General features: G+C 36.0%; 1 protein-coding gene across 2 annotated transcripts; it reads left to right on the top strand.

Annotated features, from left to right (window-relative positions):
- Positions 1 to 5,921: 5,921 nt before the first annotated feature.
- On the top strand, positions 5,922 to 15,258 carry LOC104903259 (gamma-soluble NSF attachment protein). Of its 2 annotated transcripts, XM_010691271.3 has the most exons (3): positions 5,922 to 6,037; positions 6,178 to 6,255; positions 14,052 to 15,258. In XM_010691271.3, the coding sequence occupies exon 3, from the start codon at positions 14,145 to 14,147 to the stop codon at positions 15,030 to 15,032; it is 888 nt and encodes a 295-aa protein (XP_010689573.2). In that variant the 5' UTR covers positions 5,922 to 6,037; positions 6,178 to 6,255; positions 14,052 to 14,144; the 3' UTR covers positions 15,033 to 15,258. The 2 variants fall into 2 exon arrangements, with proteins under 2 accessions (XP_010689573.2, XP_048492089.1); XM_048636132.1 differs by lacking the exon at positions 5,922 to 6,037 and having other exon boundaries at positions 6,044 to 6,255.
- The last annotated feature ends 2,919 nt before the right edge of the window (positions 15,259 to 18,177 follow it).

The following is an 18,177-nucleotide window of genomic DNA, read 5'->3' as shown; positions in this document are numbered from 1 at the left end:
GCCACCCACCAAGTGACAGGCCACAGAAATGACAAAACAACATACACACATCAGCAAAGCTGAGTACTAAACCCGTAAACAAGAGTAACACATGCTTTGGTGGCTTTTACTTGAAAACGACTCAGCAGTCAACATAAGTTCAACAATCACATCCATCATAGCATTCTTAGCAGCAATAATCTTGTTGAACATACATATTATATTCCTAGTTCCACATTTCATAATACATCATTAATCATATAGTAGCAAACACGCTGAGGTGACTCCTAACAATGATACGTTTCATATATTCTCATTTAATCAACCTTTTAACTTACCACGATTCCATAGTAGGAATGTGAGGTCACCAACTTTGATATAAGTAATATACTTTACTTCCTTTAATTGATTTCTTATCAGAAATCCAAACTTATGTTTTCATACTCTATCAATCACTTTCTTATATTCTATAAACAACCTCTTATCGGGCAATAAATATCATAACTTTCACTATAACGATTCCTTATCGGAACCCACATAACAAGATATGATTCCTTATCGGGAATCCAACATTGTATCACTTACCAAGATATGCCTCCTTATCAGGAAACCACTATCAATATTCGTATTCATATACTGAATAAACATTCATTACTTACCTGATATGATTCCTTATCGGGAATTCAATATCGAAACAACTTACCACAATACGATTCCTTATCGGGAATCCCTTATCGATATAACTTTCCTACTTTGCGATGACATTATTTTCAACCAGGGGGAAAGAGAACGCGGCGGAGGAGACAAAGCTTACACTCCGACAGTGGGGGTCGTCACCCAACCATTCACTTTACTTTTGGCCAATAACCGCGACTAGTCCAGAGTACATTTTTCCGCTGATTTCATCAGCCATCCACAGGTTTCACATTACCTGATATAACGCCCGATTATCGCCCCACAGAGCAATGGGCAGGTTTCCCTATGGGGCCCCCAAGGTTCACAGTCCATGGGGCACTGTTCATGTCACCTCATCCGTCGACTCAGACGAGGCTACTTTCCCCTTTTAACTTCCTTTCGAGTATCGTTCATAACTCAATCTTATCATTCATATAACTCATCCAATAATTTAGTAATCCTTTGTAACGATCTTTGAATAACGAACCAAACCAAGTGATTTCCCTCGTAGATAACCATAATCATTTATCAAGTCCCAACAACAATCACAATATACAAGTCTCTCTCTTAGAATTAACTAAGGAGAGTTAACTTAAAACACACAACTCAAGCTTCTTCGATCATAGGTTGATTATAAGTAACTAAATATGATCCAAGTTATACCATTAGTTGAGTTCTAATTAACATAATCAATAATAACGCAATTACAAACCAAACTCATAGTCATATAGAGCGAGTCAACCTCATTCCAATTAGATTACATAGCTATATGTATGTAATCTACGAGCCTATACTTCAGTAATATAAAGTATTAACTTAGCTTAGTAATTCTAATTAAACAACATAACTTATCATATTACTCCCTTTATAGTCATTAAACTGGAACCCTTTATTGAACACATCCTTAATAATTTAATTCGTAATTTGGTAACTAACATCAGTCGTCTTTATATTATTAATAGCAATTGGGTAATCCCTTTCTAACTTCATGGGACGAAACTATTTGGATTTATTAACTCTTAAAGTCTAGTCCAATAATCATTTCTCATAACAATATAGGACAACACCCCTCATATCATGTAATCCTCTCACAACTAATGCTTTTAGTTCATGAGAACACTATATTGTAAATTCTCATATAAGTAAACAACTTCTTAGAATTACCTTTAACCAATCTAATTATAATTAGTGCGTTGTCGTATGATTACCAAATTCCTCCACTTATTACTATAATAAAGACTTTGATAAACTAGCAACTCATAACTAAAACTCTTATTCTATATTAGGTATGTCACCTTTCCACAATTCAATAAACTACTATCAATAACAACATATAAATGACTTCCATAGATTGTAGAAACAAAACCAAGAACATGACTTCATTCTTACATTAATGTATTTTATAAACAACACACCTCTTAACGCTAACAAAGATTCCTTAAAACATATATTTAAGACTTCATTAACGTAATTAACAACTTATCCCCAACTAGTGATTCAAAACTAGTACCTCCATACGTAATTCAGGTTCAATATATTTATGCGTTTAGGTTCAACTCAATCCAATCATAAATTTATAAACTACCACAACTCATAAACACTCATATGTAATCAATACCAACAACAATGACAATTTAACCTTTAGCTAGAGTAAACTAACGAGAGCTACTATACTAGTTATGCACAATTCATACTCTTCCATCTAATTAGTTATACCCTTAGCTAAATTCTAATCATAAGGTGACATATAAAACTCACATAACTCCAAGTATTAATTTTAAAGTGCGAGTTTAGAATGACATCATACTTCGTAGATGTAAGTTTTCTAAACAAACTCATCAATTAACATTCCCTAATTAAATTATTTTCAAATCAAAGACCAAGTTATTATCATCGCCAAAACAAGAATATAAATTATATATTTTACAAATATAAACTCAGCATATACCGAAGTTACTTATCTAACTCGATAAACTTTCAGACAACGTAATCATAATCATAGAATGGATTCTTTTGCGACTTAGCTAACTAAACTAAGAACAACTCCTGCAATAGCAACTGCAAATAAGAGGAACCACAACCACCAGAAAGAGTCACCACAGTGGCAACAACAGCAACAGAAAAACTACTACTCTAAGTCCCCAACAACATAACATCACCACCAACAATTCAAGAGCAAAAACAGAACAAAACTACTAATAATTCATAACTATGGTTCCATGACAATAGTAATAACACAACACAACAACAATCCACAATCAAATTGATAATTTGATTCCAAAACTAAAAGTCATAAAACCAAAACAGAGAGAAGACCAAGGGTTAGTACCAACAGGGACGCGCGGTGGCGGTACCCATCGCCCAACAATACCGCAAAGCAACATCACAACAACAACATCAACCACCGCGAAATCAACAACGAAGATAGCATCGCTTCATTACGAAACAACACCACCACACAACCACCACCAGCAGCATCCGTGACGGCACGCGAGCTGCAGTGGCGACAGAGCACGAACAGAGGAGATGGGAAGGAAGTAGAGCATCAGCACCGCGTGTAGGGAAAAACAGCACAGCGCAGCTCCGGTAAGCTTAGGGACGCCGGTGAGACGCGCAGGTGAGCGAGCGAGGGTAAGAGGGGGGGGTCGGGGTTTCACCGAGAGAGGAGAGAGAATGTGAGGTTTTGGGTTTGGGGTTTTCAGTTTTATGATTTTGGGGTTTGGGAATAGAAGACACGAGAGAGAGATAAAAAGAAATTGGGGTTTGGTTTCCCAATTAAAGAAACGGTGAGGATAAGACCAACAAAATAAAACCGACTTTGGTTTTTCAAATTTGTGAAATACCGCTCAACTAATTGCACAAACCCAAAATATAAAATAATAATAATAATAATCACATACAATTAAATAAATAAATACACAACGAACACGTCAATATAATTCAACTCTAACTCAAATAAAATAAGAGTATCCGAAACATAATTAACTTAATAATTATAATTAGCTTTTAAATAAACGCTCTTAAAAACAGGGCTATTACACTACCGTATCTCCATCAAACTCCATAGTAAGAGATCCACTATAGACATCAATTTTAGTCCTAGCGATTTTCAACAATGGTCCCGCTAATAAAATAGGGGTCGCATGTTTATCATGTTCCATACCTAGACATAAAAAATCAGTAGGAAAGATCAACTTATCAACCTTTACTAACACGTCCTCTACTATACCCTTAGGGTAAGCATTAGATCGGTCAGTTAGCTGAATCACCACACTAGTTTCATGTAAATCACCAGGTCTTAAAGACTCATATATACAAAGAATATTGAATCACATTAATGGACGCACCTAAGTCTAACATGACCTTTTGTAATATGATATCACCTATAACACAAGGGATAATGAACATACCCGGATCACTACATTTAGGAGGCAGTTTCTTTTGAAATATGGCCGAAATATGTTCACTAATTTAACCTTGACTTTATGAGCTCCCTTCAATCTATGCTTTCTTTTAGCTGTACACAATTCTTTAAAATTTTTGCCATACACCTAGGTGTTTGTTTTAAAGCATCTAAAAGAGGGATGTTTACCTCACACTTACATAATGTATCGTAAATGTCCTTGTCACTTTCCCTTTGATGAGTATCCTTCAATGCCTCAGAAAATGGTGGCTTTGGTTTGTATGGGGAAGAAGGTGTCTTTGGAACTTATTACTTATCCTGTTGCGGTGAAATTGGCTCTCGATTAGGTGTCGGTTCATGAACAACAACTTCTTCCTCGAGCTCCTTGTCACAAACAACTGCTTTTTCATTCCCCTTTAACTCCTTTCCACTCCTTAATGTAACAACACTTGCATTAGGCATGTGATTCAGCTCTATTTGAAATGGTAATTTCTCGTAATCTCAAGCTTCTAATCTGGTCACCGCTGAGACTTGGCTCATTTACCATTCCAAATTTTTGATGCTCGATCGAGTTTCCTCCTGAAACTGCACCATATTACCTTGCTGCATGTTAGCCACATTTTTAGTCAAAGCATTTAACATTTCCTACGTGGACATGCCGGGGCTCGAACTTTGGCTTGGCGCCTAAGTTCAGGCTGATATAGTTTGTTGTATCAATGTTGTTATTCTTGTGGATATTGGGGTCTGGGAGCATTGTTGTATCTTAAATTTTGATGATCTTTTGCATCCTGGATTATATGTGTTTGAGTACGAATCATATCTCTTTTGAAATCCTTGGCCTTGAAAACCCATGACCTTCACTTTTTCACTTGATTCTTCTTGTAAATGTGGACGAAAGTCAGTAGGGTGATAGGAAGAACAAATCCCACACACCTGGTCAAAAGCCCGATTTCAATGAGAAACGAGTAAGATATCACCTTTGAAAAATGAACTAGATGGCTGGCAATGACGCGCACGCTGCCACACACAAGATGTTTTGGTAATTGTTTAGGGATGCTAAATAAAAGTAAAGAATAAAATTTAACTAAAAACTTCTGAATTTTTTCTCTAAATAATGTTAGAGCGAGTATTAATTCCACCTATGCGATGAACTTGAAATAAATTACATGGATACCGTCCACGTAGGATAGCACGCGAGAAATTTAATTTATGACAAAGCAAACCGCTACTCAGAGTAGCGATTAACTTTAAGTTAAGTTGCTACTGTTATTAGCGATTTACGAGGTTAAACCGCTACTCGGTGTAGCAGTTTATACCGTAAATCACCACTGAGCGAAAAGGGAGAAAAGGCAAGCCACGTAAGCTTGCTGCGTACAGTGCACTGGTCGTGCGTAGCGCGCATCAAACTTGCGCCTAGTGCAGTAGGGCTGCGCGCCACGCACGACAAGTGCGCTGGACGTAGCAAGCTTATGTGGCTTGCTTTTCCTCCTTTTCGCTCGGTGGTTCTGATCTGTACTGAACCGCTACTCTAAATAGCGGTTTATATGCGTGCCTTATAGCTTGTCTTAGGGACACAATATAACCACTGTTTGAAGTAGTGGCCAACTTCACATTATTGGTATTAACCGTTACTTGGAGTAGCGGTTTTATTAAAAGACATAATATAACCGCTATTTGAAGTAGCGGTCAACTTCACATTATTGGTATTAACTGATACTTGAAGTAGCGATTTTATTTAAAAACCAAAATTTTGACGTGCTGTTATACGTGGACGGTATGCATGAAATTAATTTCAAGTTCAACGCATAGGATGAATAATACTCCATTTGACATTATTGATGAAAAAAATTCCAGTTTTTTTTTTTTTAAGGGAAGGGACAAAAGAACAAGTAAGAAAGAAGAGAAAAGGAACAAAAGAAAAAGAAAAAGAAAAAGGAAAAAAAAAAAAGACAAAGAAGATTCATAGAACAGAAGAAGTTTGTAAGTAAACTAACTCTTTAAATTCCAATCTGTAGCATTTGCTGCGATTACAAGGGAATTCCATCTCTCTACATATTTCAGATTTCAATCCAGTTTTGTTTTTTGTCTAAAAATTTCGAATTCGGATTTTGTATTTGCAGCATCAATTCAAGTTACTTTTCGAGGAAGGAGAATAGGAGATTGAAGAATTTTTTCGGCGATTCAAAAAACAATTGCAGGTTTGTTTAGTATATGGTAACCTTTAAGATTTAAAGTTTTGCAGTTTAGCCTTCAATTTTTGAATAAGAATTTATTTAATCTTATTGACCAATGACTAGTATGCGAGCTCAAATTGAAATAAAAGTTCACAATTTGAGGGTTCAGTTGAACCTACTGAACCCACCTTGAATACACCACTGTAGAATAAGTATTGTTTAAGAATCACCACTAGACGATCCAGCTTCAATGATCCATCTGTTTTATTAGATGATCAGAATAATGCAGTAGAAAAACAGGTTGTGTGTTTTTTGGGGTTTCTTGATTGCTGGACTAGCGAATGTGGGTTTTTCCTGAGGTTTGTAAGTTGTTCTAGCAGACCATCAGGCATCATTGTTATTTCATTCCTCATTTGATGTAATACATGAATTAATGTTAAACTATATAGTGCTAAAGAATCTACGAGCAAGTTTGCCCAAATGAGGGAAGAGCTCGATCTTATTAATTGACGGGGTTCAAACAATGCTTACTTTATCGGTAGCTTATGTCTCAATTTTCATGCTCAATGAAGGGTGAATTTTTAATTTACCCTATATGAGCTTGCATCAAAACCAGTCTCCCATTGTCGAGCCAGAATGGACCTGTCTTGAGAAGTTTCTACTCTGGATGAATTGTTATGAACGGAGGTGGAATTTTCCATATCGAGGTTTCATGATGAACTTGAATGGCAAACAGATGACATGTTTGTTTTTGTTTCCGAAAACTTAGAAGTTGAAGTAAGCCTATGAGGGAGGGGTTGGTCAATCAGGCTTAAGCTGATTCTTGAGACTTTGCTAGAGCACTACTTGCAAGTTGTAGCCAATGATGCCTGTTGGTATAAATGTTGTGATGGTGAAGTGTTGGTTATGCCAAAGGGCCAAGCTTGAGATGGGAAGTGAGAATACAAGAGGACAACCAAAAAGCATAGCATCAAAATTTAGGTTTCAACCTTAGTGTTCTCCCAACACATTAGCTTGATTTTGGAAATTGCGACATGCGGAGCAGAGGAGGGAATCTCTTTTCCTCTGTTGTGAAGGTTCTTTTGAGGCTTTGGCAACACATTATCTATCCCAACCCTGTAGTAGAAGTTCACATTTTGGACCAAGTAGGGTTAGTTAAATATACGCGGTCTCACTGAGCTTTATTTTAATTGCCCCCCTTTGTTCATTTTAATTTCCCCCCTTCGTTCATTTTAATTGCCCCCTTCGTTCATTTTGGCACAACCATATGGCACTTTAGAATAAACTAGAAATGCATGTAGTTTAATTAGACAGCATAGATTTGTACATCGTAAAGTAGAGGAATCATTGACATGAAAAATCCCAAGTCTGTGGTGTCTTTCATAATTTCAAGTATGCTTAGGTTCAGGCTCGTTTTATTTGATGGTCTAAAATTTATGCACATTTACCTCAAAAAGTCCAGTTGAAATTGCAAGGTGAGGTCCAGATGGGTATTGCAATGCTGTTTAATTTTAAACTTTCGCTTCCTCAATCCTGGCCATTATTACATTAGAACTCTTTAATATAGAACTGCAATGTTAATTGCTATCCTCATCTCTCATAGAGTCAGATTTCCTTACAATGTGAAATTTGGAAATGTCGTTCCCATTTACAAATGGTGCCATGTCTCTTTAGATATGGAGGGTGGTCATACATTAAAGTTGATCTGATGAGTGAGTGAGAGTGCCTTCTATTCGAATATCTGATTTGTTTTTTCTGTTGCTTTTAGCTGGTTATTTTCAGTGATTATAGTTTGGGTGGTCAAAGAGTGCTTTACCTCATGTAATTCTTGTGCCCTTAGCTTTGATCGTTTCTTTAGACTCAACCTGCTTTTAGATTTTAGTTGAAAAACTGTCAAAACCCCTTTAATCGCAAATTAGGTACTTTTTGCGAGAGTTATGTTGCTGGAAGCTCGTTAAACATAATATATATTGTTGTTTCTTCTACATATCTGCTATGATTCAGTGCATCTCTATCTTAGTTATTGATGACTGACTTTTTTAAACTTAGACCATTCGTATCTGTATCCTCAGTAGAGTTCCTTTGTTGCTCAAGCTGTTTTTACTGTGAAATTTTATGTCTGTTTTTTTGGCTAAGGGTTATTCGTTGATTCTAGTATTATGACATTAACTTTCTGGTTTGTGGTTAATAATGATCAATCTTATTTCCATGCAAAGAAAAGCATGTACAACAACCAATGAAGTTCTGAACAGCAAAAACAGAACCAGCCAAAACCAGAAATGTCTCTAGCATAAAGACTTGGATTGTTGACCCTATAAGTAAGCCAACTCTGTAAAAGGAGTGTTACTTAAAGGCTCACATGTGCTAGGAAAAAGTTGTGCAAATATCCTGGAGAACAAGATTAAGGAAACTGCTAAGCATCGATATTTAGGGACAAGGGCTTTTAAGGTTGTAAAATTACGATTGGTTTCTTAGTAGCTTGGAGAATAAGATAGATAACTTGTTAGGGGAAAAGATCTATATATAGAGCAAAATAGAGAGAAAAGACATGCTAAATATCGTGGAAAGTGATTAGTACTCCATAGCTTGGGAGAGTGTCATTCCACTGGAAAGGTTGGTGAGGCTATAATTGGTGTTCAGTCACCTTGATTAGCAATAATTCAGTCATATTTTGCTTGTTCTTCCTTATTTCTACTTCTTCCCTCTCTCAATCTCTGTAATTTGCCTTTAATTTCTCTGTTTTAGTCACTGAGCTAAGTGGATTCTTAGCAGAAGCCTGTTTAGATCATCGAAAAGATACATGCCATAGGAATTCTAGAAACACTAGAAAAAAATTTAGATCATTAGCCACTAAACAATCCACACGAACTATATAAGTTATCTAAACAAACAAAACAACTAAAGCCTAAACAAGCAGCTCAATTATTCGATAAGCTTGAACCAAAAACTAAAATAGTTAGCGAAATACAATTCGAAACTTCTCATAGCTCATAACAACAAGTAATAAATCAAATGTATTACATTTAGGTTGGTAGAGTTTTATGTGGTGGGTGGGGGGGGGGAGTTAGTTTTGAGATTTAGCCATACATCTATCTCTCTATCTCTTTCTTTCCCTAAAAATTGGAAGTGATTCATTGTGTTTTAATGTGTTGATTATTTTTAACGTCCGACTATTTTCTAGTTTATGTTTCTTTTAACCTCCTAATGAGGTGCTTTTCTTTTCGAAATGAATATTTTGATCATTATGGTAATTTGGATTGGATATTGCCTATGAAAGCCCATCACTCATGATTCATGATTCATATCTAAAGGATTTGGTTCCTCACACCTTACACCGGACCACTCTTCTAAATACGTTGTCTAAAATCAGACATGATAGGTCCTCTGCAGTCAAATTTGTTTTCCTTACGTCGAGTATCTGGAAGGAAAGAAACTCTATTATCTTTCATAATGCTTCCCTTAATGTTCACAGATGTACATAAAGCAAATTTTTATTTTCATAATGTAGTATGAGGAATGCAATTGACATCTGCATCTCCTCTTCCTCCATCCTTGTTGCTTGGTAGCCACCCCCACCCAGGGATCAAAAACTCGTCCGCTCCGTTACAGAACGGCCGTTCTGTAACGGATTTCAGACCCACCGTTCCGAGAAACACCGTTATAACGGCGGGAGTTAAAATTCACACGAAACTCGCCGCGACGCCGTTCTGTAACGGGTTTTATATAAGAACGCCCGTTATATTTGAAAAAAAGATAAAGGAAGAAGAAGTGAAAGAGAAAGGAGGCTCATGATCATTAGATCTAACTTAAACTGAAAATTTAAATCTTACCTGATTATTAAATCTCAATTTCGATCAAAACCCCTCAATTAATTTCTTTGAAATACTTCTTTTAAACCCTAAATTATATCCCACCTTCATAGAAACCCTAATATGCGTGACACAGAGGGATGCAATTGACAGCCACTACGTCGTCTGTCAAGGTAGAATATGCCGGCAAGAGATGTCCGGTCGGCTCTGGCACCATATCTGCCGGTGAGTTTCTCAGGTAAGTTTGATGAGAAACTCATATAATATCGTTCTTTTCTCCTTCTCTCTCTTCTTTTTTTTTTTTCTTTTTCTGTTTTATTACTCCATAGGCCGTACTAGTTGGTCAAACAAAAGAGATGCAGTCTATGGTTATCACGTGCATGAGTTTTCTCTTTTTTCCCTTTTCTTTTATAAAACCTTTTTTTTCACAGTAATTTCTTTTACAACTGTAATTTTCTAAAACTTTATTTTTCTCCTCCATCTATTCAAGAATTCAAAGCTTGTCCATTTTCCCAGATCTTTTAAATTAATTTTCTACTCCATCTGTAAAAACAAAGGTTTTTTTTTACAAATGAAAGCATTATCCAGTTTACTTATCGATTAATAAGCCTTATAGTGAATAACAACACTACAAACACCAAATTAAATAAAAAAATAAGTTTAAAATATATTTGTAAATATCCCAAACAGTGTTTATAATACTATTAGACACAACATAAAGTGAAAAAACATAAAACAAAATGAAATTGCCACTTAAGTGAATTTTTCCAAAAAATTCACGCCGCGACGGCCGCGAAACGTTCTATTTGACCGTTACGGGCCGTTCCTGTGAAAACGTGACCGTTACCGCGAACGCGACCGCGACCGCATTTTTTTTCCCTGCCCCCACCTTCTTCTTCAAACTCAACTTCGACTACTCGGTTCGTGGTACCTGTGCTCTGTAGCAGTTATTATCATTAGAAATGCTGATGGCCATCTCCTCAAAGCTGCAGCTTTCAACCTTGGATCTTCCTCCGTTTTACATTGCCGAGGCAACTGCTCTCCAACAAGGGGTTTGCCTAGCTTTCCAAAACAATATTCAACACCTCCAAATTGAAGGCGATAATCTTATGGTCATCAATTCAGTAAAAAGTATATGACCTCCTACTCGACAGATTGCTCATATCATTCAGGATATGCAAACTCTTCTCTGTTCCTTCTCTTTGTGGGCCATTTGTCATCTCTACCGGGATGCAACCAAAGCAGTAGATTGGATCACCAACGTTGGTCATTTAGTTGATTTTCAGTTTAATATAGATGATTGTACTCATTCTACTTTTTACTCTATTCTTGTAAACGATAAGGTTCGAACTCCCCTCGTGCAGTGGGTCTCCTAACCTTCTTTTCTCCTTACCATATTTTTTAAAAAAAAGTGAATATGGAGAACTAGATATTTTTGGAAATTGGGCAAAAACCTCTTTTACATCAAAAGGTCCATTTTGCCTGGCCTCTCTATCATCATTCACTTACAATGTCACTTTAATCACTAAAATATTATGTGAAATACAAACGGTTCTCGTCTCTGTGGCCATAATAGTCAATTGGGAACCCCAAATTCTTGCTAATCATGAACTACATCGTCAATTCCCTGAAATTTTTAAGAATCTCTTCATGGATCCTAATTTTGTCAAATTCATCAATTTCAAACGCCACAAGCACAATTTCTTCAAATTTCCTTACCTACTGTCCACTAAATTGCTAAACTTTGATACTTGTGTGCGTGTGTTTTGCTCTTACCTTCATTGTTTAATGGGGTACATGTATTATTAGGTTAAATATTGGAGTCAGTGAAGTTGATTAGTTTTTGTGATTAGATTAATCAACTGAATTAGATTTGTAGAATTTGCTTGGAATGCTTTTGAGACATGTCAAAATTCAACCTTTTAAACTCATATGATCATAATAAGCACCTAGAGACCATATGCACATAATGAAGAATCATAAAACTGACGTGGGCACCTATAAGAAATCACGGAACCCCTCGTCAATAGTAATAGAACTTTGAAATGCCAAAAATCAGCTCTAGCTTGGTTTCACTATACAAGTAGCTATTGCCTAATCAAGCTAAGTCAAGAGTTGATTGAGTTTATCATATTTTAGTGTCTGGCCAACTAAAATATACATATCAATAGGTAGTATCAAAAGGGGCAAAAAAAAAATGATAAAATGTTAGGATAGGGATTCTACCACTCACATCAGTCGTGAACTTAAACAATAAATGAGGGGTGATTTAGTGCGAGGCGAAAATTTGAAAGGTCATCCAAGAATCAACCTAATTACTTCCATAAGCTAAAAGGGATACTTTAATTATGAAGTACAACCTATTTCCATGGAAATAATTTCAACACAAGTACAACATGATGACTATTAGCAAAGGGCCAATGATCAGAAACTTCTATATACATGGTCTTTTAATCTAATGAAGACAAAGGTAGCCAACCACTCAACGCCTCAACCTCAATTTTTCAGTCCTTCATTGGTGGGACCATTTGAAACTTGCTCTTTCTTGTTCCAAGGCCATATTTATGAAGCTTTCAGTCATGGATAGGAGCTCATAGAAGTTGTAAGACCTGGGAAAGAGGACAAGGTGAAAGAGATGAGCAAAGCATAGCTAAAACAAATAGGAAAAGGACTATTTACTCTAAATTATGATTATTGATACTCTAATCAAAGTAGAGGGGGGAAAACAAGGAAAAGGGAAAAGTATTAGGTCTAAAGTTACACTCAAATGCCTACTTAAAGTGAGTTAAATAACTCCTTAATGACTGGCGATATTTCAAGATTCCATTTACATGTGAAGAGTTTGTGTCATTCCATTTTGATGCTTTCACATATGATGAAATTCCACCTTAGTGGCTCTTGCTTTTAGGATTGCATTTAGTTGACTTGAAATTTAAATGATTTTTCCATTCTTTATGTTCAAAGTTTCTACATATATTTTTCTCAAAATGTCCATAAGCGGGGGGGGGGGGGGGGGATGGGTAAGGGGAAGGCAGAGTATTGTATTGATGGTGTCAAAGTGTGACCAGAATTTTTTGGGTATTGGTTTGGAGATAGTTGTTTGTAGTTCTCTGTCATAATTGCATTTAAAGAATTTTTTTCGTTTTCTTTGTTAACCTCTAGTTGTTGCTTTTTACCCCCCCCCCTCACTATGTTTGTATAAGGATATATAAGGAGAAAAGGCAAGGCACATTTTCTGCTCTTGCGGAGGTGCGGGTTTTTTTTTTTTGTTGTTGTTGTTGTTGTTGTTTTAGGAGGGGGGGGGGGGGGGGAGGAGCTAGTTGGCTGGTGTGTTTCCATGATTATTTTTCAATGTATATTCTTATGGTTGGCTATCATATGTGAATGCAATATGTGATGCGAGACTCGTGTTAATGATCATTAGGCTGGTTGCTTTGAGAATCTCTAGTATGCTGTTCATGGTCTTTGCTTATTGTCAGATTGGTTTGTCATTGTAACTGAACAGTATCCCGAGTTACCTTTTTTCTTCTGTTTGTCCTCTTCAATTTCTGGTATCCCTTCTCTTTGTTTACTTCCCAATGCTTGCATTATTGTCAGATTGGTTTGTCATTGTAACTGAACAGTATCCTGAATTACCTTTTTTCTGTTTGTCCTCTAGAATTTCTGGTATTCTTCTTTGTTTACTTCCCAATGCTTGCATTGCATTCATTTAAAAGTACGCTGCAGGAGAAATGTAAGGTTCTTCAATCCCATTCACATTATTTTGTTCTAGAAAAGCTGCAAGGCCCTTGAGAGTCTCTGTACATGTCAGAAGCAGTTCTTGCAAACTTAGCAATTCATTATAGCAGCTTTTTTTTCCCTTTCGTCTGAGGCATTTGAAAATGATTTTGGAGCTTCATTCTTTTCCTTCCCTCTGTGGGCCTGGAGTGTGCGAGTCATTTTTTCTTACTTCGATTTGCATTAATATGGAGTATGCCTGCTGATGGAAGCCTTTTGTTGCTGCAAATACAGGGACTTTGAAGTTCTGTACGAAGTATTTTTCTGTTCTGACAGCTCTCAGTAGTTCTGTCCTGGAAATACTCTGTTGCGTACTGCAACTCAGCCATGGCCGGTTCAGATCCTGAGAAGCTGATAGCCAAAGCTGACAAAATGACCAAACTGAGTTTTACTAGATGGAATGCTGATTGGAAAAATGCAGCAATTCTATATGAACAAGCTGGTGTTGCATTCAGGCTTGCTAAACAATATGAGAAAGCAAAGTTAGCTTTTGAGAAAGCATCCAAGGGACAAGAGATGCTCTCCTCGCCTTGGGATGCAGCTAAACATATGGAATCTGCTGGTGCAATGGCCAAGGAACATGGAAGCTGGAATGAAGTTGCGGACCTCTATACCAGGGCTTCAGAGTTGTACATCGAGTGTGCAAGATCGCAACCCGCCTCAGATGCTCTTGCAAAAGGTGCTCGTGCTTTGGAAGAATCTCTTCCTGAGGCAGCTGCTCGTTTATACATGAATGCTTGCGATATACTTGAAGAGGATGAAAAAGAGCAAATGGCTTTTGATCTGTATCGAGGTGCTGCTAGTGTGTATATAAAACTTGAGAAGTATGAAGATGCTGCAAGTGTCTTACTTAGGTGGGGCTTATCAGCTGATAAGTGCAATGCAAAAAATAGCCAATGCAAGGCTTATCTAAGTGCCATCGTTGTTTACCTCTACAAACATGACTTTAAACAAGCAGAGAAGTGTTACAATGATTGTTCACAAACTGATTCTTTCATGGGTAGTGATCAGTTCCGTGCTGCTAGTAATCTTCTATCTGCTTATAGAGAAGGGGATATTGAAGAAATTAAGCGTGTTGCGCAATCTAGCATTATTTCAAATTTGGACCATGTAATAATCAGGCTCGCCAGGAAGCTGCCTACTGGGGAACTTGATATGGTTCAGACTGAAGCTGCTGAAGAAGGAGGTGAACTGGATGAAGATAACCTCATTTAGTTCCAGACTAAGTTATGATATAATAGCGGTTATACCTCGGAAATCGGAAAGGAATTTCATTCCTTTTTTTTAAAGGGTTAAGAGGTATTTTGAGTGTTGTAAAAAGCTGTTGGAGGGTCTGTGTTTATTAATACTCGTTTGGATTTGGTTAAATGTCTGGGTTAACGAATAATAGTTTGAATTGGCTGCATCTTATATATTCATAGTCTTCTGAATCGTTTCCCAATCTAGTCTTTGAAATTGAACAAATTTCCATTTTGGTGCTGGCTCAAAACTTATTTCATAATCGATTGTCTATGTAGGCTTTGAATTACATAGCTAATAGTAGTAATTTTATAGTCTAACACCACTGCAACCCTCCCCACCATATTGTGAGTAGAAGAAAAAAAACCAGAACATGCTTTTCCTTCCTCCCTCCCTTCACGACAGCAGCATATGTCTACTCCCTTAGATTTTTTTTTTAAAATAAAACTTAAATGGACTCGTGCATACTAACTTAGTGTGCACTTGGTTGCTAATTGATAACTTCATATAGTGAGGAAAAATTAGAAAACATGAAAGAGAGAAAAGCCAAAAGAAAAAAAAAGCCCCAATTCATCTCAAAATAGAAACCCTAGCCAACCAAAATTGTCTAATATCAATTTCGTGAATCACTTTGCATCCCAGATTGATTGCGGAATTCTTTCTGGTTTGTTTCATCAATGGTCAAGTTTGGGCCTTTGGAATAGTTATTGGAATCCGGTTCTTATTTTTATCCTTAATTTAGCACAATTTTTTCCCCAAATTGTGTTCGAATTTCCCAAAAAGCAGTTCTCATTTTGTCGAATTGCTAATTTCTTAGAGTATCATGTTTCATCTCATTGTAGATTTGCAGGCAGTCCCATCTATTTCTTTTTTAGGAATCCCAATCCAATATTTAGATTGCATTAAAGAGTTCATTTTTCTCCTATTCAAATTCAAACTAGGTTTTCTGGATGAGGTTCATTTTTTTTTTTTGGCAAAATCAAGACTTGGATGCTATGGTGTTCATCCATTTCAGAAATCTGCATATAATGCAAATAGCAAGGTTGTAGTATGCTCTACTTTCTCTTATTTTCAGATCTTTTGTTATCCGCATTTTTCTATGTAGCAAGGGATGAGGTATCTGTCATCTTGCCTTTGGTTATGAAAATTCTAAAGTCTAATGTTGTATTCATCAGTTTGGGTACAATGAAAGAAACTGGACTCCCTATAAAGGGCAAGGGTATCCTAATAGACTACGGGTGGATCTCTTGTGGGATAATTTCACCCTATGCCATCAATTTGTCTTTGGTGTTCAAAAAGTTATTATCAAAGAAACATATACAGCCGAAAAGGCTCCATATTTGGAAGCTTAAGGTACTAAGCTATTTTTTAATTTACTACATTTCATTAATCTTTTCATCAATTTATGTTAGAAATTGATAGAGTTAATTATATCTCATGCTTTCATATGTTCTTTGTCAGTATGTTGGTTACTTAAGTAACAAAGTACATAAATTAATTAACACTGATAAACAACTCCTCTCCCCTCTCTCCTCTTCCTCAAAAAACCCTAATCTTTCTCTTCTAGTTTGGGGCTGCCTTCATCCTTTTGATGGTGGTAATCCCCCAATTCTTCTTTTTTCTTCTAGTTTTCATTTGTTTTGTTATTAATAATCTTCCATTCTCTCTCTCTTTTTGAAATTTTTTTACCCAATTTTTAGGTTCTTTCTCTCCTTTCATAGGAGTTTGGAGTTTAGTTTTATTCTCTTCCCACGTGGAAGTTTAAAAATTGGTATGCGAAATTGTTCTTATTGTTTGAATTTCAAGACCATCAACATCGAAGTATTAAAAATATTTGGATACGGTCAACCTGGTTAAATCAAGAATTTTCTTCTCCAAACTATGTCAGAATGATAAACTTCCCCATCAATAGCTACATGATTCAGCAAATACAAGGGGGCTGTGCTGTATTGCTCCAATTGGTTCATTTTAGATTTGATCTTGTCTGATTATATCTTACTTTTCTTTAATATTTATTGTAGATGCCGTTTGGCCTTCAATTAATGAAATTTCTCTTTTTTTAAAAAAAGTAACAAAGTTCATAAAGTTTGTAATATATTATTAAAAGTGAATGCTTTGAAGGAATATTAATTCCTCTCGAAGGGTTGGGTTTGGTTAGTAATATGTTTTTTATCTATGATTGTTGCAGCCAATTGTTATAGTTATCTATACTAATATATTAAAAGACATTCCTCATAAAGTTTATATGTCATGTGGCACTCTCCTTAATACTCTAATACAAATACTTTATTTTCATGTCAAACCCCTCGACTAAAAATATAATGTTACAAGGTACCGAACACACGATCTTTGAAATAAACAATGAGAAGCTAACCATTGATCCAACATAACATCATTATTTAGGATTTCAAAATAAAATATAATAAAATATTGTAATTATATCTCATCAAAAAAAATTATATAAGAAGTTAGAGACCTAACACATTAATGGTAATGATAATAGACTATTGTAGACATAAACTCTTACTCCAGTAGCCTGTATTTTTCAAATTATGACGTTACTTTGTTCCTCATAGGACAAAAATTTACGAAAAGAAACAACCGGGGCATCATCCGAGATACTCACTAGTTTCATGACGATAAGCTGTGGCTTTGGAATGGTTGGATATGTAATGGTAAACTCAATGAAATCTAATCTATACTACAGAGTTTATTGGAATGGATTTTGTTGGGTGTATTGCAAAAATTTGTTTTCTATAAAACTCTAATTTAGGCTACAAAAGCTATTGTATTAGAGATTTTTTAAGTTTTTTCTTCATTTTTTATTGCCATAAACTAGTCCTTTTGTCCCTAAAGAAGGTTTCCCAAAAAAACATTGTAATTCTTATTAGGGTTCTGTTAGAAAGTTTGTCTGATTGTAGCCAACGAACGTTTGCTCCATTTTTGTATGAAAATAGATGGGTTTATGAACTTTTATTCTCTTGGATGACGTGAAAATTTTCCACTTCTTATTATGACTTCCAGAAATCAAGCTAGACTTGGTTTATATGCTAGACAATGTGGATTAAGTCAGTTTATATAACATGATTTTTATAGCTCCTCCCCTGCAAGTCAAACGTGT

This window comes from Beta vulgaris, chromosome 9, assembly GCF_026745355.1.
Source record: "Beta vulgaris subsp. vulgaris cultivar EL10 chromosome 9, EL10.2, whole genome shotgun sequence".
NCBI lineage: Eukaryota > Viridiplantae > Streptophyta > Magnoliopsida > Caryophyllales > Amaranthaceae > Beta > Beta vulgaris.
The sequence above is the reverse complement of the archived record's forward strand: the minus strand, read 5'-3'. Positions and strand labels throughout refer to the sequence as shown.